Below are 24,190 nucleotides of genomic sequence, written 5' to 3'. Positions count from 1 at the left end.
GCATACATAGGGTTTAATCTCTTGTTCTCTGCTCTAGAGAGGGAAGGGGGAAGTACATAATATTTCCATGTGTACCTGTGCATGTACAGTATGTGTGGCTGTGAGCCGGTGTTGAATCTACAGTTAAAAGAATATGTAAATCTTTGTTCTGACTTCACTAGTGTGAGATTTAGCTGATGTGACAGATCATGATTAAAGATCACGTAAGCTACTTTTTAAAATCCTTTGACTTAAAAAGAGTCCTTCAAAAGCACATTCTCGTGTGCTATTGCTAGAGTTGAAATAGAAATATATTTATTCATTGCTGTCAGACAAGAACTTTATATATCTGCAGATGTAACGTTTCTTACTTAAAAAGGGAAATCCACACTGTTTGCTCAAAGTCACGTTTTTATTTTATTGTACCAGATGTTTACACAAGGTTTTTCTCAGACACTGACTGACATTGCAAAACAGCATCTCAAAAGCATAAGACATTACAAAAAAACACAACAACCTGATTAAAACACCCATAGAGATTAGTATTGATGTATTTCCTTATATTTCTGCCTGAATGCAACACAACCTGACAGTAGCTCTAGAGTTTCAGCAATAATAACCACTTTTGACATCATCTGTATGAAAACACCATTGGAGGTGTAGTTCCATTAAGCAGATTTTGTTTTATGCTTGCATGGCTTTGGAGGTGTGATTCCTTTCTTTGGCTCTTTAGATAGATGCATTAATATTTTAGCCCCTGTTGCTTTTCAACCTTGCACTTAAATTATTGAGATGCACAATTTTTAGTTAATAATGACTGAGAGTTGCCTTTACATACATCTGACACTATAACATGAAATTTGCAAAATTTTCTGTCGTGAAACTACCATGGACTTTTGAAATATGTTAAAAAACACAACAATATCAATTAATCTCATACTGTGCCATGGAGTTGCTCAGAACCTATTCTTATGAATGCTGACATGGCCCCTTTTTTTATTAAAGGTACATAGCCATGTTATCTGCTTAAAAAAAATCAAAAAACATTTCATCATGATAAAATAAGGTTCTATACACCAAGTGTCCATCCTGATAGTGTTTTGATGGTTCTTTTTTCAGGCTAAACATAACCCCACAACGGGTGAGATGAACAGATATAAACAGACGTGGCGCCATCTACCGACAGTATGGCACAACTATCATGATGCCGGCTTGCTTAATTTATAAATCCCTTGTAAATAATACCAGACAGAGCCTGACCCTCTGCAAAGCCTCACAGTAAGGCGATGTGATCAGAGACCAGCCGTTATTAATTAAATACACTAATCTACAGCAACTTTAAGAACCTCATATCAGGATGTTTACTCATGTCAATCAACTCTGCGGTCACATCTGAACAATCAGCAGTGAACACCAACATCCATACTGTTTTTTAGCAACATTACAGTCTTTCCCCTCTTGGAATCATATATATCTTTGCGTTTTTTTCGCTGGATCTTGGACCATTCTTCATTGTTTCACTGGGAGATGCTAATAGCCATTAGCCGCTTCCTTGCTTTAACCCCTGCTGCGCTTGCCCAGTACGTACTGTCATTAAAATCGTAGATAAACACAAACTTACAAACAAACTGAGCAAAAACAATTTTTTTTTTTTTGTGTTCCCCCCCCCCCCCCCCCCCCCCCCCACACACACACACACACACACACTAGATCTTGGACCATTCTCTATTGTTTCATTGGGAGATGCTAATAGCCGTTAGCTGCTTCCTTGTTTTATCCAGGGCGGTAACGTACTTCCGTTGTTATTAAAAATAAACACGAAAGGCTTTATTTACTAACAAATTAAGAAAAACAAAGCATACGTTATACTCTTTGTGTAATGAACCCATACTCTTTATACAAAGAGTCATATTCAGTCAATTAGAATATGGGTTCCAATGAGACTAATTTGTCAGATTAATGGTACCTTTTGAAAACAGCAACCTTCAAGTAAGTATTAAACATACTTTTCATTAAACCCAGTTTGATGTAATATACTAATCTGTGTGTTAAAACGTCAGTCTATGAGTAATTAATCTATATAATGTGTTTAACTTAGTTAACTGGGTTACTGAAACAAATTGTCCTTTTGATAATATTCTATATTATTGTATATGACTGTTTCAAGCGTTTATTTCTGCTAATTTGGATTTGAAATTAACAGGGCGTGGAGTAATTTTTATTGTCCCTCAGCAGGATTTTGTTTTGCAGTGCAGAGCAACAGACAACATACTTATACAAAAATCACAACAATAGCAACCATCAATATATTTTTTTGTAATCAGCCAATTATCATCAGTTAAAATTCTAATCTTTTAAATTTCAGATTAATAATTTTAATAATAATTTGCCCTAACCACCTATGGCCAACAAGTTAAAGAATCCAACACTCATTTCACCATTTCAGCATCAACTTAAAAATCTATCAGCAGTTTAACCAGAACATGTGACTGGATTGTGATAAAATCTGAGATGTCTACAAATAAAGGCATTGCACTTGTTTTTGTACTCTCAATGTGTTTGTACCAGCAATTAGGAAGAGTGAATATAGCATTGTCTAAGATAATCAAACCTCTCCTTTAAGATTATATTAAACCTGGAAACCAAAGCCCTAAAATCAAGAAGAAGAGTGGAGAGGCACAGAATCCACATTGCTTGGCATTCACTTTGAAGTTTGTACCCTCTAGGGGTCATCAGCTGGTCTTCATCCACTTCTGTTTTAACAAGTTCAAAGTCAGTACAACCTTCTACAAGGCACTTTTTAGTATGTCTTTGGGAATCCTTCCGTTTATCAAAATTATGATTTTATGTCCCAGGAGGATTTGGCACTTCCCTGCTCTCACTAAAGGTACCAAGCTTTTTGGTCATGGTAGCATTGAACTCATTTACCCTAAACCCCATTAAAAAACTACGAGGTATTGTGAGAAGGAAAATGATAAACGACATACTGAACTGTGCAGATGAGGCCGTTATTAAAGCAAATTAGGCTTCCTTAACATCTACGTGGAGCCACAGGCTGATCGCCTCAATGCCACACCGCACTGATGCAGTAATTTAAAGTACATACTGTACATGAATGTACTTTGTATTATGCCTATGTTTCTCTATTAAAATGTTTTATTAACTGTTCTCATATGATCTTCTTATTTCTCGTTAAACTGAATTTCAATGTTTAATTAACTTTAAGCCATAATCATGAAAATTAAGAAAAATAAACGCTTGCACTACATCAGTCTCTGTGAAATGGGTCTACAAAACTTAAAGGTTTCACATTAATCAAAAAAGAAACTTTTCTGTGATACTCTGGTTTATTAAGATGCATCAGGAATGCAGATGATGTGGAGGCACATCATACAGAAGACAGATATTTTACAGGATAGAACTTCATGCTTTATAAATTGTGCTTCATATCTTCACGTTTGGGCTAATTTAACAATACTCCAACATGCTCTTCATGAGAAGACAAGGGAAAAAAAAGTGTTACAGCAGCATCAACATTACGACATTAGGACACAACTTTTTAGCCTAAATCCTCTCACCTTATCTGGACCTTTAGCCGTGAGAGGATTATGATCAATTTATGGTTGTTGTTGTTGTTGTGCTGTGTAACATTAATAGCTCTGTATTAGGCGAGCCGCCGTGTGTTCGTGCATGGTATGCCATTGCTGTTTCCCTGGCTGAGTTTCACAAAGCGTTTTATTCTTGTCCCTCTTTTCTCTCCTCTTGCAACACCTCCCTGCATCACAGCTTTCAGACTCCTCCGCTCCTTGTTTCTCAGCTTCTTGATTGACATGCAGCAGCCTACTTCCTTCAACTGTGTCTTTTAAGCCCCGTGGTTCTCTGCACTCTCTTTGCTTTTCATGTTTCCATTTTTAGAATGGCTCAATGATAGATTTATCTACTGTCTCTCACTTGCGAAGAAAGTGAGAGATTTGTTTTAGTTCCCTCATAGATGACTGTGAAAGCTCACAGAATACGCCCCAATAAGCATAGTGCACCTAAGATAGTTCTTAAGGGTACCTGCCGTCTTCAAAAGGCAAACATTTCAAGGAAAGGAGTGTAATAAGAAAATTGGTAAATTATAATTAATAGGAAGAATTGTTTGACATAAAATTATAGCAACAAAAAAATAAGTGCTTTGTTAATGATTTAATTAATTAAACAAAAACAACATAAAGGTTTGGTTGAAGTTTTATATGAAGATTACTTTAGTCTGCAAGGATCATGCAGTAATTAGACAATTGAAACCTCATATGTTCACAGATTGTATGGAAAGACACAGCAGTTTTTCCCCATGGTCTGACCTGAAAACAGACTTTCATGTTTTGGATTAGTTAGAATTACCAAAATTATTTCTATTTGCACAGGTTGATCAGATTTTTTTATTTCCAACTCAGGAGTTTACATGCCGGTACATTTCCGTTAGCATTTGGTGGCCTTAGATTTAAAGTCAAACAATGTATCCTTTTAAACGCTTTTAAAGGTGCCATGACATCGCTGTATAAACCATTTAATTTAGTTGATATTGCTACATATGTAAATTCTCCAAAGAATGAAAAAAACTAACAATAACTTCAGCATGTTGTTTAGTCAGGCCAAATGTCCTGACAAAAGGAAAGGGGGAAGGTTGTTTGCCTGAAGTAATTCTTTTTCTCTGATTGGAGAAAAAGAATTTCGTTGAAAGAAACTGTTTTCTGATCTGACCATTTTTTGAGCAAAGCAACAAAGCTGACCACCCCTGCGCAGGTCCTTTGGTATTTATATTTGGTATAAATCATATTATACCCCTAAGACCTCAGAAAAAGGAAATTTGTTGTCGTGGACCCTTTAATCACAGTTTGCTAGAGTTTTGGCCCATTTCGCCTGACATGACTGGGGTAATTGAGTCTGATTTGTAGGCCACTTACCTAACACACACCAGTTCAGCTCTGTTCACAAATGTCTTTAAAGAGTGAGATCGACTTTATAATGGCTACTCCACAACATCGACTCTGTTTGTGTTATGGCCAGTGGCCTTCCTTTGCGTTTTCTCTTTTCTCATGTTATTTCAATTCAGGTGCAGTTGCTGCTTCCTGACAGATGGCTCCGCTCTGGAATCTTAATGCAGACCTTCTCCTGGGTCATTTCCTGTATTTCCTCCTGTATCACTTCCTGCTAAAGTGCTCCTCTTCTCCCGATTGGATACTCACCTTGATTGTTACACCAATCCTGAAAGAGACCTCCTTACTTAAACTGACACTTGACAGATGGAGCAGTTGTGTTTTGTTGTGCAGCTTGCCTTGTATACATGGTGTGGCTCCCCTTTTTTGTTATGGCCGTTGAGCCAAGTCTGAACAGTTGGATTTATGTGACTTTGTAGCTTATTTGACGGCAGTATGATTCAGGTCATTGATCATTTGGAAAGTCCATGTGAGCTCAAGCTTCCACTTCCTGGATGACCTTGTGAGACTTTGTTCAATATTTACACATTATGCTTTTCCTACAAAACAGCATGTATTCTGGGGAGTCGCTCATGCAGCAAAACACCCCCACAAAATCAGGCTGCAAGTCCCCTTCGGTTTCTCAATGTAGAGATGGTCATTAAGGCCAAACATTTCAATTTAACTTCATCAGACCACTGGACATGTCTCTGAATATTAAGGTCTTTGTCACTGAGGGCATGTACGAACTGCAAACTGTCTTTTTCTTGTTTAGCTTTTTCAGGCCATGCCAAAAGGATCCAGTTCATTGGGGATAATAACACTATCATACAAATATAATTTTTAGTGAGATCTTTTGCTTTTGTTCCCAGGTTGATCCACACATTTTGCACAAAGACACATTTATGTTAGGGACACAAATCTAGACATCGTCATGGTGTTTATGCAGCACCTATATAATTGTTTGAACAGATGAATCTGGCTCTTTCATGCATTTGGAAACTGTACCCAATGATGAACCAGGTTTGTGGAGATCCACAGTTCTCTTCCTGATATCTTAGCTGATTTCTGTCCCCAACCACCCATGATGTAACACAAGGAAGCAGTAAATTTGAGGTGGTTCCCCTAAAATACACCCTGCATCTACAATCATCCAACCAGAAGTCATGACATCATCATTTGGGCTTTGTTTAAAGGAGTAATAAGCAATTTTTCACCACTAGGTGGAGGTTGAGCACTAGTCTGTACACCAAAACAAGATGTCTATCAAGCCACGCCTTTATCTATCTCCACTCCACCACCTGTTTCCTCTTCTCACCCATCAGCTCATGTGAGCCTATTAGCAAAGGATAAAAACACAGCAAAACCGCATCACCTCTTAGAGAAACATGTCACGTGAAGAAGTAAACAACTCATAACATTATAATGGTGCTAGTCACAGAATATTTTGATCCGATGGGCGTGCCCTCCGCCATCTTGTGCCTGGTTTAGCATTTTGTGGGCAGAGAGCGGGCCGCTGTTCACGTGCAGGTACGTGCATGCGCGGCCGGCCCGGCTATGTAAACAGGTTGGAGAACCACACAGAGAGCTAGTGTGTGACGTTTAACCATAGTCCATCTAAAACTATACCTTTAGTTCTTCAAAAAACAATTTTTTAGTTATTTCTATCTAAAATAAGGAAGTTTTGCTTATTGCTCCACAGTAAGCTTAGTGCCCGTAAACCTCTCACTTTGAAACAAGTACTGAAAAAAAACCTCTAAAATATCCCCTCATTTTTGTGGCATTTAGCAAATAGAGATAATTTTGATATTTCAAACTAACCTGATAAAATAAAGGCTTAGTCTAAAACTTATGTTAGTGACAGTGGAAAAAGAAATGTGTATACGTAAATATCTGGTTTCCACTACCGTTAATTTAAGAACATTAGGTTTCTACTATCCATGTGATGACAGGTGCCTTCCAGAAAACAAAACCTGGACTTATACACAGCCAAATAATCCTTTCTTGGTTCCTCTCATGAGCAGATGCATGGATCATTCACCAATCCTGCTGTTTCCCCTCAGACGTCTTTGTACTTAAAACTGTAGACGGAAGCAAAACCTCAAACAAATAAGCCAGATTGGATCCTTGACAGCAGAGTAAGTAGGATAAATGCCTCCAAAAAAAGCACCCTGATGATGGTTTCTGTTGCAGTAAATGTACCGTAAGGCAACCTGAGCGCACATTGTCCTTTTACACAAGGCAGATGTAGCTCAACATGACCTGAACCAGCTGTACTTTTCCATTTAAGCTCGGAGCGACTGACACGCCACTGCAAAAGCTCTCAGGAAACCCACCATTCATTATCTTCAAAAGTGAGTTTTAAGCCATGAATTTACAGCGAAGCAAAAAGAAAAGTGTCACATCTTTGGGTTAACCTTGAATTTGTAATTTCTGCAAAAAGAGCAAGTTGAATGTCTTCTTAGAAATCTTTTCCACTGTATCAAAAGGGCTTTTTAAAATGTCTGCTGTGTTTGAATATGTTCAAAACTACAGTGAAATGGAGGAGACCGAGAATTTTGTTTTCACTGATGAAGTTAAAAAAACAACAACAACAAAATCTCTGATCTATTGTCAAATATGCAAAAGTAATCAGGGAAAGTTTTCAAAAATGTTCTCCAGACACCTGTGGAAGTAAGTACCTGAGGCAAAAGGATTATTATAAGATTTAATTTTTTACATCTTTGTGCAGCAAACTGAAAACCGCTCTTCTCACACTTTTTTATGGTTTCCTTCTTTTTGCTCCTTCATAAAGGCTAGATTAGTAACAATTCTCCTGTCATCAGATTCTCCCACCTGAGCTGTTGATCCTGGCAGCTCCTAAAGTTACCATTGGCATCTTGGTTGCCAGTGTCTTGTATTTTGAGTTTAGGTTGGTCAGTCTGGTCAGTTCATAGCAGAATGTTGGATCGGCGTCAATCATCCGATATCCGATCCAGCTGACTAGTCAATATCAGAACCAATATCTGATCCAGGTATCGGATTGGTGCATCTCTAGTTTTGTAAATAGTTAGTGTCAGAGGTTGTTTATGGAATTTATCTCAATTCTAAGATATTTGAAAGAGTCAAATTTGCCAAGGAAAACTTTCTTACGGTTTAGTGAATTATGAAATATTGTAGCAACCCCTCCGCCCTTCTTCTGCTTTCTATTTTCACTTGAAAAATTTAGTTTTGAGACTGTGCATCTGCTGGCTTTGAGCTTGTCCTTCTACAATCTTTGCTGGGACAGTGATGTCATCGTTTACTTTGTACTGTGTCAAGAGAAATGACCTGTTGTTACCAGCACTGAAAATATTGGCAGTGAAAAGGTTTTTTTTCCCCCATCTTTATTTAGGCACTCCCAGAAAATCTTATGTCAATGAAGTTCACGGAACTGGCAGAGCATTCTTTAATAAGCCGTTTATTAATCATAAGCAGTCTGCTGTAATTCTCATTACCGTGTCCAGCTTGTGGTATTGGTCCACTGATAAACACCTTCATTTTTTAGACATCTGACTGTGCTTAGAAGATGAATAAAGTCATTTTTCAGAATTTCAGATTTTTGCTTGGCCAGGTCATTAGTTCCCATGTGTATGATGAGATTCTCAATGTTTAGCTGATCAATGGTAATAAGGGTATTTTCTGTGTTATATCAGACACTGTATCATTTGGGAAGCAGATTACTTTTGTTTTCTTTGTACTGCTGAGGCGATTGATTCCATTAGCTGCTGCATCCCCAACAAGAAGAACTTTTGTCATAAATGTTGGTTTCTGGGTCACTTTAGGAGGTGGTTGTTTTGGTCTCGTCTCAACTGTCAAATAAAGGCCTCTAGAGCCACAAAAATGACAAAAAAGAACGTCTTGATAAATAAATGTATTCATCCATCCATTTTCCAAGACGTTTATGCCTTGTGGGGTTGCGAGGGGTGCTGGTGCCTATCTCCAGCTGTCAATGGGCGAGAGGCGGGGTACACCCTGGACAGGTTAAATACATTTAGGTCATTTTAAAAAAGGATACAAAAATAAAAGAACAAAGGTGGATCTGCTGCTATGCAGTCATGTTTAACAAGGGTAAGAAAAAAATCTCTATATCAAAACAGCAATTGATTCCATGCAGCCCAGATGCTCACAAAATATTTTCAGAAGAACTGATGAAACACATTTGCAAGGACTCGTTATTACATTTCTTTTTACAAGTTCAACATGTTTATTAATTTCTTTTTTTATTTTTATTTCTTTGCCTATCTGATAAGTTATCTTTCTGCTGCTTTAGAATTTACCTTATGGTTGTTTTTCATTACTGAGCTAGTAGTGAACTCTGTGTGTTTGCCACTGTCACCTGGATTTCCCCATTGTGGGAAAGTAAAATCATTTGTTATCTTAAGGGGCGACAGTGGCATATGAGTTACAGAATTTGTTTGCCAGTTTGATCCTCTGCTCCGACCGTCTCAGTCATTGTGTCCTTGGGTAAGACACTTCACCTGCTTTGCCTGCGGGCTGTGGTCAGAGGGCCCAGTGCCCCCGCTGTATGGCAGCCTCGCCCGTGTGAGTCTGCCCCAGGGCAGCTGTGGCTACAATGTAGCTTATCACCGTCAGTGTGTGAATCTGTGCATGACTGAATGTAGCGTAACACGCTTTGGGGTGTGTGTGAGGCACAGATAACCCATCCTGTTCTTGAACGTCATAATGGCTTGGACATTTTGGCAAAGGATAAACAAGACTTGTGGAGGTTTTTCTCTTCCTGAAATCTTGACTCATTTCTCTTCATTTTCCCACGACGTCACACAAGGAAACCGTGTGTTTGAGGCGTTTCTTCAAATACATCCACAGTTGTGCCTTGAATTAACCCGAACCTTAAAAAGCCCCGACATTATCATCTGGGCTTTCACAAGTGGTTGAAAGGCAAATAAATGTTAATGAATACAAAACCTTTGAATTTGAAGAAAGTAATAAAGAAAGATCCCTTCTCTTTCATTATTCTGGCGTTTATGATATTGTCTTAGAAATCCCCACAGGCCTAGAACAGGAAACATTTGGTCTCATTGAATTTCAGACAGTGCGAAGCAGATTGTCCTTTTATGCCTTGTATGAAGATTTCTGGTTTCATTTCAAGTGAACAAATGAGTAATGTGTAAAAACATTAAAAGACAGTGAATCATTCCCCCCGCAATCATTTAATCTCTTTCCACAGGTCCAATGGTTTTCAAACCTCAAATTCTTGCTGTGATTTACATTTTGTCCAGCTTCCCAACTCATTTGCAAAACAGCCTTCGCATCCAAATTGAATTATTATTGACAAAATCACACAATACTGTTGGGTATCTTAGTGCCCAGGAATATATTACCAACTTCCCAAAATATGTATCACCATTTTTCGATATATCAGTCCAAGAAAATTGTGTTCTTTTTACTGTTTTTAATAATTCCTATCAGCTGTCCATGAAGCCTGTGCCATCCTTTAGAAATTAAACAGTTTTGGCACGCTGAGCGTTTGTTATTTGCCATATCTGTTAATATATCAAGGTTTCCTTCACATATCTCACCCACTCGCTCCAGCCCACTACAGCGGAGTGAGAGAAGGAAGTGTTGATAGATTTTTCATTTGCAATAAAATAGTTGGCGAAAACCTAGTGAGGAGCTTTTTTTTTTTTTTTTACTCGAGATGGAAAGATTATAAGAAAACAACTCTTTTTTTTCACTCCTGAACCTTTTCCTAATAGTATACATTCCTAACTTTCATATTCAGAAAAGGGGAAAATTGCAACCATTGTTGTGCATTAGGACAAGATGTTAACATGAAGCACAGAACAAAGAAGAATACAGTTTAATATGGAAAATGTAAGTTGTTAAATGGCATGCAAAAAGTAGGAAACGTAAATTACCCATCTTTGGGAATGGTAGATGTGTGTTTGTAAAGTGTTATTAAACACAGCATAAATTTACCGACAGATAGCAGGCGTTTGGTCCAAGTTGCTGCAGAGGAAGCCCTTATCTTGAGCACTATCAGCACAGCAGTTATCTGTGCTGCTGTATCAAAAGCAGAGCACAGTGTGTTCTGCTCTCCCCTTTGGGAACTTAGAGGAAATGAACTGCTACCCTCAGCTGGCTCATATTTTCTTCATTATCATTTATTGAATGTTCCTCCTCCCTGCATTAATGCCTTGGTATTTGCCGTGTTTGTCCTTTTCTGTTTTTTATGTGCGCATAAGACACGAGCCAGTGTGAGAACTGATAACCTTGCATGATAAACTTGAGAAGATATTATCACCGTGTCATGTCGTCACGTTATTAGCACAAAAATGTTAACAAAAATCTGAATGTCAAAATTTAGTTTATCAATAACAGGGGGAAAAAAAACTCTGCTGTTATTACTGAAATTACACAACATACTGCTTGGTATGCTGATAACAATAATATCAATAACCTTTATTTAGAATTTGATACATAGACGTAAGAAGAAATACAGAAACATAAACACAAAAAAAATCTGATAACATTTTTCCAAGTGCTTATATTTTACACTTCCCGCCGTTCTGCTCCTATAGAGTAACACAAGTATATTTATGGATTAGGGTAACACAAGTAAAACAAGGTGATAGGCTAAGCTCTGGTGGACAGCCTGCATCCAGCTGCTTAACAGTGAGGCAGCTTTGTAGTTTAAAGTGGTGTTGCCTTTCAAGAGCAATAGGCGTCGCTCCATTAGTTTAAATGCATAAATTAGGCTTTAGCAACCTTCTCCCCTCACTGGAAAATTTTTGTTGAAATGACAGAGGGAAAGTAAGCAGGCAACACTTTTATAATGAATGGTGACAAGGGAACTACATACAGCTATATTTATGTTTTTTAAAGTTGTTATGGTTGATCAAATGGGCGAATCACGCTTGACTTACTACCTCTGTGGACTAGTTGGCCTGAAACAGCATTTAGAACATATCCACCGACATTCAATGTCAAAGTCGTTGATAACTGCCCCATTCCTAATGTTCTCAGCATTTTTTCCAATTTAGCATTTTAAGTATAATACTATGGCCTAAACATTTTCTTAAAGATGATTGCTTACAAAATGCTCTGAGCATTAAAGCAGCTTTTTTCTCCTCTAGTCTTTGCCTTTCAAATGAAACTGCAATGGTTACACCGTTGAAGCTTTGTGTCTATGTGCTTGAGCCTATGGCCACCCAGACTGCTCACAGTGCTGCAGTCACATGACAGAGGTAATCCTGCTTGAGTCTGAATCAGCTTCTAATGCCTCACACAGCAGATTAGCAAATGAAAAAGTACAGTGTAGGAGACTTTAAGTACAAGGGCTTTCCCTGCTTCCTGTAGCGTCGCCATGCCTCACCAGCGCGCCATCTGTTTTTGCACAACCCCGGCCCCAAGGGGAAAAAGGGCTACTCTCTAAGAACAACATAGTTTTGATTTTTCTAATTAAAAAAAAAGCAATCTTGAAAAACTTTATTTAACATCTTAAAAAGTAAAATAATATTTAAACACATTAAAAGTGCTTCAAATAAAACACAAGAGAGGAAAACACAGAAAAGTACCTTGCAGTGGGATTATATAGGAAAGTAAAGAAACTTCTGACTACAGACTGAATTTATTGTCATTTCAGGTAATAGTTTGAATAGAAGGTTTTTAACCTTGATTTAAAGGATTCAGGGTTTCGGCATTTTCACAGACTTCTGGGAGTTTGATCTAGATTAGTTATTATTGATCTATAAGAGCACAGCATCCTGGAATAGCTGCATATGTCTGATCCGTTTTCATTTATTCAACTGGTTTTTGTTGATGATTTCAGAACTGAGGGATTTTATGGCATTCTTAAGCTGTAAATTATATCGGTGAAGTCTCTCTTCATCGATGTCCCCGTGAACCTCGATTTTTTTTTATATATATAACTTCTTACCAGTGGAGCATTTCTCCACAGAGATTTCTTCTGCCCAGAGACAACCTTCGCCTTAATCGAATCAATTATGTCTGAAATGTTAGCATGGAAATTGACTGCTAGCTCATTTACTGAGTTACAGGACAAAGTGGAGATGGAAGAGTAAACTTTGTTAAAGGTTTCAGTTGAACTGTCCATAAAAAAGTATTTTCTAAAAAAAAAAATATTTATTTGGCAAATTGAGACAGTGGAAATGATGTTCTCAAAGGTTATGGAAAAGTGGTCAGGCTGGAGGATAGTTACAAGGATAAATTTGCCCAAGGACAACTTTTTACGCTTTAGTGAATCATGAAACAAGGCGGTCACCCCTTTGCTCCTTGCTCTCACTTCGACAGGCACTGACTCTATCGGTGTAGGTGTCTCACTATTTTTATCTGACTATTTTTCTGGTTAAAAAAAACATAACATCAAGATTATTCTCTGTAATGAAGTTATTGATTTAAAATGATTTTCTTGACAAAGATGTAATGCTTAATAAAACCAGTTCAGTGACTAATTAGGAGGTGATATTATTTCTGTGGGAAGGTGCGCTTGACAAGTGATAGATTTTAAGTTATCTTATTAGCCACCTTTGTACTGTTAGCTATTTAAACAGATATTTAACCTTATTCTCCCACAAGAAGAATCAATCTTGTTGTTTGGTAGCTGAATTATTTCATCAAGTTGAACAAGACATGTAGGGGAAGTAACCATGTGTCAGACGTGTCTTAACGGCAATTCAAAACAGACCGATATGTTAATGACAAAGAATGACAAAGAATAATGACAAACATGATGATTTTCTACATGACACAATCACAGTGAATTTAAGCTTTGATATATTGTATTTTTAGCATTTCATTTTATAGATAGATTTTTACGGCTGATTTTATTTTTTGCAGCATCCAAAGCTGTGTTTCTTGTATACTCTGTATATTTGTGTAGGCTTGAATTGTGTTGGTACTAAAATTTTGGTATTCCAATGTATTAAATTTGCAGGTAAATATTAGTAACTGTTACTTCAAACTGCCACTTTGATTTTGATTTTTTTTTTTTAATGACAGTAGGACTCTAAAGTCTCAAGTGTTTAGGGGTAGGAGTTTATAAGTTCTCACTTCTTCCTACCCCATTTTGAGCATGATATGTTAACTGAAACAAAAATCTGTATTTTCTCTTCTTTCTTATGCACTTCTTGTTACTGTGCACTATTTTATTTTTATATCTGTATCATGTTCGAATAAATTTCATTTCATTTCATTTCATTTCATTTCAAATACATGACTTGTAAAACTATTCAGCTCAAGTCTTGCTCATGCAATTTACCTACTTTCCACACCAAAAGATGTAATTATTTGCCCTTCCTCTTCACCAGATAAGATCAGTGTTGTGTTTGGAAAGTAAACCTCTAACCCAAGTCTTTTGGAAACTTTTTCTAAGTTTTCTTTCAATATTTTCCTGCACTATTCTCCATTTATGTTCCCATTAACTCTGGCCAACTTCACTCTCCCCGGCTGAAGAAAACCAACCCCACAGCTTGGGACCACCACCATGGTTCACTGTGGGGATCATGTATTCCCTACAGATTCTCCCATCTGAGCTGTGTATTTCTGCAGCTTCTTCAGGTTTACTGTGGGCTTCTTTGACTAATGCTCTCATTGCGTGGCCTGTTTGTTGAAATGGAAAGCCATGTCTTGGTAGCTTTGCATTTGTGCCAAACGTCCTACATTTTGGTATGATGGATCTAACAGTACTCTGGGAGATGCTCGGAGGTGGTAACATTGCCATTTAGAGGTATCGAAGAAAAAGTGTCTGAATATACTGTCAGAATATATTCCTCTGATTAACTAGTCAATCGATTTCCATTTCAGTAAATCAATTCACTAAGTGTAACACATTATATAGACATATTAAACATTGACATTTTCATTGGGGCGACAATGATGCAAGAGTTAGAGAGTTTGTTCTGTAACTGGCGGGTTGGTGGTTCGATCCCCTGTTCCGACGGTTGTTGTGTTCTTGGGCAAGATGATTCACCTTTACTGCCTGCTGGCGGTGGTCAGATGGCCTGTTAGCTGTAGCTACTAACATAGCTCACCACCGTCAGGGTGTGAATGTATGTGTGAATGACTGACTGTAGTGTAGGTGTCGTCGGACTTGATAATGCACTACACAAGTACAAACCATTTACTATTTATATTTAAACTTGTCTAGATTTGTTACAATCGGTTTATGTAATATTCAGAGACACTTGTGAGCCACTTAAAGCAGCAATTGGGGTTTGACCAGAGTTTATAAAGTAGTCAGCATTTATCCTTTAGAAATGTGCCCAACCTCTTTTTACAACTTTTCTGATCATGTCGGAAATGGAAAAATCATCATACTGGTAAAAATGTTTCAATTTCACTTATATATATGCCTCTTAATAAGCGCCAAGGGTATTAGAAGCAATTTCTGCCTGAAATTATATGCCTGATATAAATCAAGTGCAGCTCCTTAGTTATAAAGTATAAATTCAAACCTTTTCACTTGTGTAATACTAATACAAAAAATTATATTTTCTAGTGGAACCCATATTGCAATTGTTACTATGCGTGACTTACTTGTAATTGAACTAAGAAAAAAAAGTTTTGGGCCTTCCACAATTTTTTTTCTGAATAAACATTACAAAACAAAATGGAAACCCTTTTGGAAACCTAGAAAAAACATTTGATTTTATAGAACGCCATCTTGACTATAACTGCAGCAAATTTGGAGTGAATCAGTTGAAGCACATTTGTTCTTCAAAGGTTTTGTGGGCAGTGTGCCCGGCAGAGCTGTGATTATAGCACAATTTAGCCAAATGTGCCAAAACTGTGCCAAATGTGTATTTCACCTCATTAAATGTAATCTGGTCAAATAAAACAGCTGATTTCCATGATAGGACTCCTTATGCATATTAAATAGTCTCTGGTCAACACATTTACCCCTTATATCATCAAAGTGTACCAATGTGCATGACATTATATCATCATTGCACGAAGCATTGTGTAAAACTTGAAAGGGGGGGGGGGTATCTATAGTTTCATATGATACCAGACATGGACGGTCTGAGCCAGTATGTTGTTTTTCGTTTCTTATTTTAAGAGGACATTTACATCTCACCAGGTATGTTTAATAACAGTAAACCCACAAGTATCTGAGCAAAAAAATATGTGGGTGATTGTTTTGGAAACATTAATGACTCCTCTTGTGAGCCAATTAGAAAAGTAAAAAAAGCTGTATTTCATGTTGTTTATAGAAGTAGTTTAAACACCTATGTCACTTTGGCCCACATGTGGGCCCATTGAGCTTAAGCGGCTCAGTCTTACATACAGATCACTGTTGTGAATCAAATTTGATCTCAATAATCCCCAAATTTTGATTATCAATCTGTGTAATGATATCTCAGTTTACTGTATGTGTTCAGTTAGTTTGGATCTTCATTCCACGACAGAATTTGATTTAAATTGAGTGCAAAATGTCCATCCATCAGTGTAGACAGGCAAATGTTTTCTAGGTTTGTGTCTAAAAATAAAGTCTTTATGCATTCCTTTGACAGCACGTAAATCTTCACAAGGCCAGAAACAACCTCTATCAATTCAGCTTTGGTGAAATTCGCATGGTTTCCGTGTTAAAAATAGAGTGTCCTTCCTGTCTCGTACCCACCAGTGTGCATAATTATGAGTCTTTGTGCTCTACACATGCATGGGCTGCAATCCCATTACCTTAATGGAAACAATGAAGGGTTATGAGGAGGCGCCCACGGTAACCTGGTCTCCCTGGTAAAATGAATATCTGTTGTTCATATCCTCTAATGAAAGGCTATATTTGTAAGCCATCTTTCCACGCCACTGCTTATTGCTCCAAAGAGTGAGTGACTCACCTTATTCCCTAAAGTGAGACCGATCCATTGCATAGTGGGAGTTGTTTAGTGTTGATGTAATTTAAATGTCTGAAAAAATGTTTATGAGGTAATAGATCACAGAATGGACATGTCGGACCTAGAAAAGCTGTTAAACAATAATGCAGATGTAAAATTAATATTTGATCCGTTGTCATCCAAATTTTTGGCCTTGACAAACATCAAGCATATCTATAGTCTTATGGCTTTGAATTATTTATTTTTTTGTTAAACCTACGTATATTATATGACTTTTCAAGTTAAAGTTAGGATTTCAATTATTCTAGAAACTGTCAAGGTCCTGATCATAAATAAAGCACCTAGCAAAATTACTCACACACCTTGAACTTTACCACATTTTGTCATGTTGCTACCACAAATCTCAGTGTGTTTCATTGGGATTGTATGTTATGCAAAGACTTTAAATCAATACAAAGTTGTGAAGTGGAAGGAATATAACCCATGATGTTTAACATTTTGTTTTTAAATACAAATCTGAAAAGTGTGGAATACATTTGGATTTATATTTTATTGTGAAGTTCATACTATGAGAAATCCTCTTTAGCTACAGTCACAGCTGCAAGTCTTTTGAAGTATGTTTCTGCTGGTTTCCACACCCGAAGAAACATCCAAAGCAAGTTTTTCCCCATTGTTTTTAAAATAGCTCAGTCAGATTTACATCTAGGTCGTTCTAACACATGAATGTGCTTTGGTCTTAACCATTCTAATGTGTTAAGTGTTGGCTGTTTCTCGGTTGCTGACCTACTGGAAGGCGAACCTCCACCCCAGTTTCAAGTCTTTTGGAGCTTCTAACAAGCATTTTTTTTTTACCATTGCCCTGAGTTTATCTCCATCCAACTTCCCATCATCTCTGACCAGGTTCTCTCTCCTTCAGAAAAGCATCCCCACAACATGACTGCTTTCACCATGTGGGTGTAAAGGGTGTTAGTTTTCCACCACACATTACATTTTGTATGGGGACCAAAATAAACTCTCCAGAGCACCTGTAGATGTGCTCCCTATATGGCTTGAAAAAAAAAAAAAAAAAAGCAATCGTGTATTTATTTATTAATTTATTTTGGCCATCTTTCAACATTTGAAACATCTTGATACTCCCTCATAAAGCCCATGTTTGTGGTGTGGAAAATTAATAGTTTTTTTTTTTTTGCCAATGTATTCAACAGTCTCCATAAAAAGTAATGGAGCTTTGGAACAGATGAACTTTGGGCTCTCACTTCTCTGCTCATCTTTCATTTCCAACAAAAAACTACAATAAAACCTTGGTATTCAGTTACTGTTGATTTTCTCTCTCTCTCTCTCTCTCTCTCTCTCTCTCTCTCTCTCTCTCTCTCTCTCTCTCTCTCTCTCTCTCTCTCTCTCTCATCCATTCACTCAAATCGAAGGCAGCACACTAGCCACCTCATTCAACTGCTCTAATTGCATTATTATTATACATGTTATTTATGTTACATTGTTGCACAGTGGGCTTTAGAGTACCAATTGTTTTCAATATCGTTCAATAGTCCTCCAGTACATCATGATGCAGCTCCTCTACAGCAGCCATGGGCCTCTTGGCTTCTTCTCTTTTCAACGCGCTCCTTGCCTAAGCATTTCGGTGGACGGTCACCTCTTTGTAGGTTTGGAGTTGTGCCACACTCTTCCATTTTTGATGATGGATCAAACACTTCTCTGTGAGGTTTTCCAAGCTTGGGACATTGTTTTATTAGTGGATTCTGCTCTAAACTTTAACCCTTTATTCCTGATCTGTTTGTGTGTTTCTTGGTCTTCGTGATGCTCTGACAAACCCTCACAAAGCAGCTGTATTCGTACTGAGAACAAGCTGCACACAGGATAAGTAAATATACTAATTAGGTGACTTCTGAAGGCGCATGGATGCACTGGAGTTTTGAAAATCCTATATCATGCTCCCGCTGCTTCACAGTTATGCACTGTTTTGCATTGGTCTGTCATAAAATGTTCTTTTTTGTGGTTGCAATATGAGATGGTAAATTTCAGGATGTATAATTACTTTTCTTAGGTACTGTGTGGTAACAGGCACTGAGTAAATGCCTAGAAGAAATCAATACGTGGATGTGCCAAAATTTTCTTCAGTTGAATAAAAACAAAACTGAAGTAATAATCATTGGACCAATAGAGGAGAGATCAAAAGTTAGCACACAGCTTCAGTCGCTTCAGCTAGAAACCAATGATCAGGCCCGAAATCTGGGTGTAGTGATGGACTCAGACCTGAACATCCAAAAGCATCTAAAGACAATTATAAGGTCGGCTTTCTATCACCTGAAGAACATTTCTAGGATTAAAGGACTAATGTCTCAGCAGGATCTGGAAAAACTAACCCATGCGTTTATATTTAGTCGAATTGATTACTGCAACGGTGTTTTCACAGGTCTGCCTAAAAAGTGGATCAGACAGCTGCAGCTGATCCAGAACGCTGCTGCCCACGTCCTCACTAAGACTAAGAAAGTAGAGCACATCACCCCAGTTCTAAAGTCCTTACACTGGCTCCCTGTATCTCAGAGAATAGACTTTAAAATACTTCTGTTAGTCTATAAATCCCTGAATGGCTTAGCACCTAAATACATCACAGACTTGTTATCAGTGTATCAACCATCCAGACCACTAAGGTCTTCTGGCTCCAGCCAACTCTGCATACCTAGAACCAGAACTAAACAAGGAGAAGCAGCATTTAGTTCCTATGCTCCACTTATCTGGAAAAAACTTCCAGAAAACTGTAAAAGTGCGGAAAGCCTGAGTTCCTTTAAATCAAGATTAAAAACACATTTGTTTAGGATTGCCTTCAACTGTTCTAGTTAACTGAATCACCACTTTTTTGTTCTTTTTTCTATCTACATTTTATCCCTACTTGCTTTTATTGTGTTTTATTTTGCTATATTTTAATCATGTAAAGCACTTTGCATTGTCTTTGTACTGAATTGTGCTATATAAATAAATTTGCCTTGCCTTCCCTTGCCTTGCCTAAAAGAATATTGACATGTGCACGCAACACTGCAAAAAGGGAACTAAAAGAAAGTTAAAAAAATTCTTGAAATGAGTGAAAAATATCCTTATCATTACTGTCATGACATGAGGCAAAAGAGGGGGATCTAATGTTTTTCAGAGTGAGAATCTGTGTGGGAGCCCTACTTAAAATAGAAATACTCAATAAAAGTCTAGTTATGCTGAACTAATAGTGAAACTCTAGCAAACTACAAACTGGTGACCAAGTTGCTTGTCAGTACCCAGTTAATGGAAATTGGCAACAATCACGTTTTGCTGAAAAGTAAGTTGTTTTTCAGCATTCAAGCTAATTTTTCCACAACATTGAAATACAGTGTTGGTAAAGTAGTCATGTTAGTCATCTGTAAAGATTCAAGCAAACAGTGATTGCAGGACGAGGAGTGCTCAGGATGTTGACCTGATGCTTCTATTCTCAACAAACCTTCCAAGAACTTGCTTAAATGCCAATCGGGAATACATCCCATCTAACATGACTTAAGGGATAGAAAAAGGAAGTTATGTTCTTTGTAACAATGCCAAACATTTGGCATCCAGAGTAAAATAAGCACTTTTATTAAAGGAATTTGGCAGTCTTGAACCCTGTTGGTGAACTAAAAAACAAACAAACAAAAAAACCAACGTAAATAATAAAAACTAGGCAGAAAATAAATGGTTAAAAATAATCTGTGATTTTTTTCAAATTGGGTTGACAACTTCTCTGTTCATTCTTTGTTTTTGATTAACAGGAGAACCATTGTCGCAGGATTAAGATCCTGGGGGATTGTTACTACTGCGTGTCAGGACTGACTCAACCCAAGACCGACCACGCTCACTGCTGTGTCGAAATGGGTTTGGACATGATCGACACCATAACGTGAGTTTTTCTCTTGGGTAGTGTCTGATTTCATCTGTTTACGCACTAAGAATGGGAAGAGCCATTCAAGCTGTTTCATAGTTGAACTCTGAATCGTTATCATTCAAGATGAAAGGCTTTCCTGGAGAAGGGAAATAAGCAGTGTTACTTTTTTCATTGCTTTATAGTTGGGGCCCAATTAGGGCCCGAAAGACGGATAGATGTTGAGACACATTTAAATCAGTTGTTTTTGCAATGTGATAAAAACGCTTAAAAACCTAGTTTTCCTCCAACACTGACATAGAAAAGAGCTCAACATAGGGAGTTTTTTTTTATATTATTTGAATGTGTCTGAGAGGAAACAATATTTCTAACTGTTACTTGTTTAGCCTCCTTGAGTGTTGGTAATTCAGTGCCTATCATAAGTATTCATCTCACGGGATGTTTTACCCTGTTTGCTTCCATAAATTAATCATGGTCAATAAAATCCGTCTTTTTTCACACAAAGATTTATTGGAAAAAACTCTTTAAATTCGCAGTGAAAACAGATTTATCTATGTTATTTACACATTTCATTTCATCGGCATTGCTTGGTAGCAATCTGTTTTCACTTTGAAAGCAAATGCTAGACACTGTGTATTTTCATAAAAGACTGGTCATTTTTAGGTTGTGCTTTTGCATGTTAAGATTTTGTTCTCTCTTTTTATATGATGGTGTGGATGACGCATGTGGTCATAACATGTTTTGTACAAAACAATCAAAAATACATGCTTTGATCTTTACTGTGCTGCACAGAGCTGCCTTTTAAAACAAACTGTGCTGTCATGATGAAATAATCTTAAAGAGTTATTAAACAAATAAAACAACTTTTGGATGATCTGTAGACAGAATGACTATTAAATAAAACAGCACCTGCTAGAGACACCACAAAATTGTTTAACGTATGCAACCTGGAAAGTGAGTTAGAAAATTTTCATGTGTATCTGTGCATGCATTTTATGCAAGAATGTACAACATGCTTTGGGAGACAAAACAAATCCACTGTTACACATAGCCTACTTAGCAAAGAGATCATCACTGGCACACATTTACTTTGCATCGCAAGAGATATCAGTTGTGATGCATACACCCGTTTTCAAGTTGTCTTGCATGGATTAAAGATTTCCAGGAAAATGATGATTGAAGCTGTTGATGTTTTAAGTTATTCCTTAATGACGTTTTTTTTTGTTTGTTTTTTTCAAAATCTTTGTCATCTTGTCACAATAACAAGACAAACTTGTAACCAGCTGCTACAAACATCCTGCCATTCAATTCCTGAACCTTTAAGGCATCTTTTAGTTTTATTTGGAAAGAAAAAAGTCATTAAAGGTAAATTTGTAGATTTTTATTTCCGTGTTAGCAGGTTTAAAATTGGGGGCAGAAGGTGCAGCTCTTCTGTTGTTGCAAAAGTGGAGGCTTGCAGAAAAACAAAAGCGTTGAGACAGTGTGGTAACGCATCATTAAAATGGCATTTTCTTGTACATTTACTGTGTACACCTCTTTGTTGGCTTTTTCTTTATGCATCAAGTATGAAGATAAGCAAATAGGTATTGAAAATGGTACTAAACATACTTTTCCCTGACGTCACTCACATTGTCCCATGCATGGTCCCGCAGGTCAGTTGCAGAGGCAACAGAAGTCAATCTTAACATGCGTGTGGGTCTGCACACTGGTCGAGTGCTGTGCGGCGTGCTGGGCCTCAGGAAATGGCAGTATGACGTCTGGTCAAACGACGTGACGTTGGCCAATGTGATGGAAGCTGGAGGACTACCAGGGTCAGTACAGTTAGAGATATAAATATTTGTATATATATTTATATGTATAAGCTTAGTTAGTTGTAAAAAATGGCAAGGATGAGTTTTTATTCTACTTTGCTGCAGAAAACAGCAAATATGTAGCACAACAGATACAGGTTAAATATGTTTACCAGCTAATGAACATATAAACATATTATTATGTCACGGAAGACGTCTTTACTGTGTTGGATGTTAGTTGTTCTGATATTTTTCAGTGGTGGCAAATTTCTGCAAAAATTCTGGAATTTGCGCTATGCTCCTTTAAACCTTTTAAAACCTTGACATACATTAATACTAACCCTTCACAATAATTGATCATGCAGGTTGGTGCTGCAACTGGCCGTTTAAATAAAATACATGTTCATCTCTTTTCTGTAACGTGTTAAATAAAAAACATTTTTTTCATGGTAATTTTTGCATCCAAAAAAGGTGCTTTTGTCCTGCAAAATAATAATAAAAATTGCTCTAGAGCTGATTAAATCTCAAAAATGCCCTATTTTCCTACTTTATTTAATGACTACATTAAATAAAACCAACAAATGGTCAGCTTGTCGTGCCTCAAATGGAGGTTGAGCAGCCTTGCTGCAGTCTATTATTGGCCTATGAACCCATCCAAGCAAACTGAGTTTGTCAGAAGGAAAGCAATAAAGCAGTACTCGCTATTTTAGGCAGAAGGTGACAAAAGTTGTTGCCTCAATCTAAAGCATGATAGAAAATGTTATTTTTATAAGCAACTTTTTCTTCTTGTCATGTAAATAAAAAGCCAGCAGAAGCTTAATTTAAGAGCTTATTTTGAGGATTTCTCTCTGCTGTTAGGTTTCATGTTTTGAGGCTGGCTACACTTTAGGTAAGCTTGCCTTGTTTGCATTGCAGGAAAGTTCACATCACCAGATCAACACTCGAGTGCCTAAATGGAGACTATGAGGTGGAGCCTGGAAATGGCCATGAAAGGAACGCCTTTCTCCAAAAGCATGAAATAGAAACTTTCTTTATTGTGCCATCTCACCGACGGAAGGTATTTCCTGTATGGAATGAATACTTAAAATTACATAATGTGTGTTTTGTATCTGTGTGACTATATTAGTGAGGCTTTGTTTTTGGTTTCACATATAGGTTAGATCTGCTTCTGCGCTATGTTAGGGCACATTAATAATGTAAGAACATGCAAAGTTTAAATAGCCATCCTTATTTTTGTGCCAAGATGTACAAACTCACTGCCCTTCAACTTGAACTACGATTTGCTCAGTGCATTTGTTAGTTTCACTTCAAGTAATGCGTTGCGCTAAATGATAAAGAAAAAGAAACACAGCCAGCGGCATCCATCATCTCAAATTTGCACAGTTGGACAAACTTAAAGAGAAACATGCATAATTCCAGTAGATGTGCCACAAGCAGCAGGCGAAGGAATTTCAATTCTCTGTTCACCTCTCCTCTCCTTTCGCCTTTCATTCATCAGGCAACTTCCTTCTTTATTTCTGGCACCAAATATTATTTCATGAAAGATGAGGCTTGCATGTAGGTACACAGCTTCACATCCCAGTATTTTTTTTTCTTCTCTTTGCAATATAAGAGACTTCACTAATCCTATTAATGTAGCTGATAGTTCAGCTTCATCAAAGTAACGGCTCAGGCAAAGATATGCTCTGGCTGTGGTGTTCGACGGGCTGCTGCTCCTGCAGGGACGGATCT

At 37.4% G+C, this 24,190-nt stretch overlaps 1 protein-coding gene across 4 annotated transcripts in view; it reads left to right on the top strand.

The window, feature by feature from the left end:
• The window catches only part of LOC105935238 (adenylate cyclase type 1), a 57,216-nt gene that overhangs the window by 20,055 nt on the left and 12,971 nt on the right, over positions 1 to 24,190 (top strand). For all 4 annotated transcript variants that reach the window (XR_004931227.1, XM_036138229.1, XM_036138228.1 and 1 more), the window contains exons 5-7: positions 20,560 to 20,687; positions 22,322 to 22,480; positions 23,375 to 23,516. Coding sequence is in view for 3 of the 4 variants with exons in the window: in XM_036138229.1 (XP_035994122.1) it covers positions 20,560 to 20,687; positions 22,322 to 22,480; positions 23,375 to 23,516 (429 nt within the window). In the remaining variant the exon portion in view is untranslated. The remainder of the gene's footprint in view (positions 1 to 20,559; positions 20,688 to 22,321; positions 22,481 to 23,374; positions 23,517 to 24,190) is intronic.

The sequence above is a fragment of the Fundulus heteroclitus genome, chromosome 6, assembly GCF_011125445.2.
Source record: "Fundulus heteroclitus isolate FHET01 chromosome 6, MU-UCD_Fhet_4.1, whole genome shotgun sequence".
Taxonomy (NCBI): Eukaryota; Metazoa; Chordata; class Actinopteri; order Cyprinodontiformes; family Fundulidae; genus Fundulus; species Fundulus heteroclitus.
The sequence above is the reverse complement of the archived record's forward strand: the minus strand, read 5'-3'. Positions and strand labels throughout refer to the sequence as shown.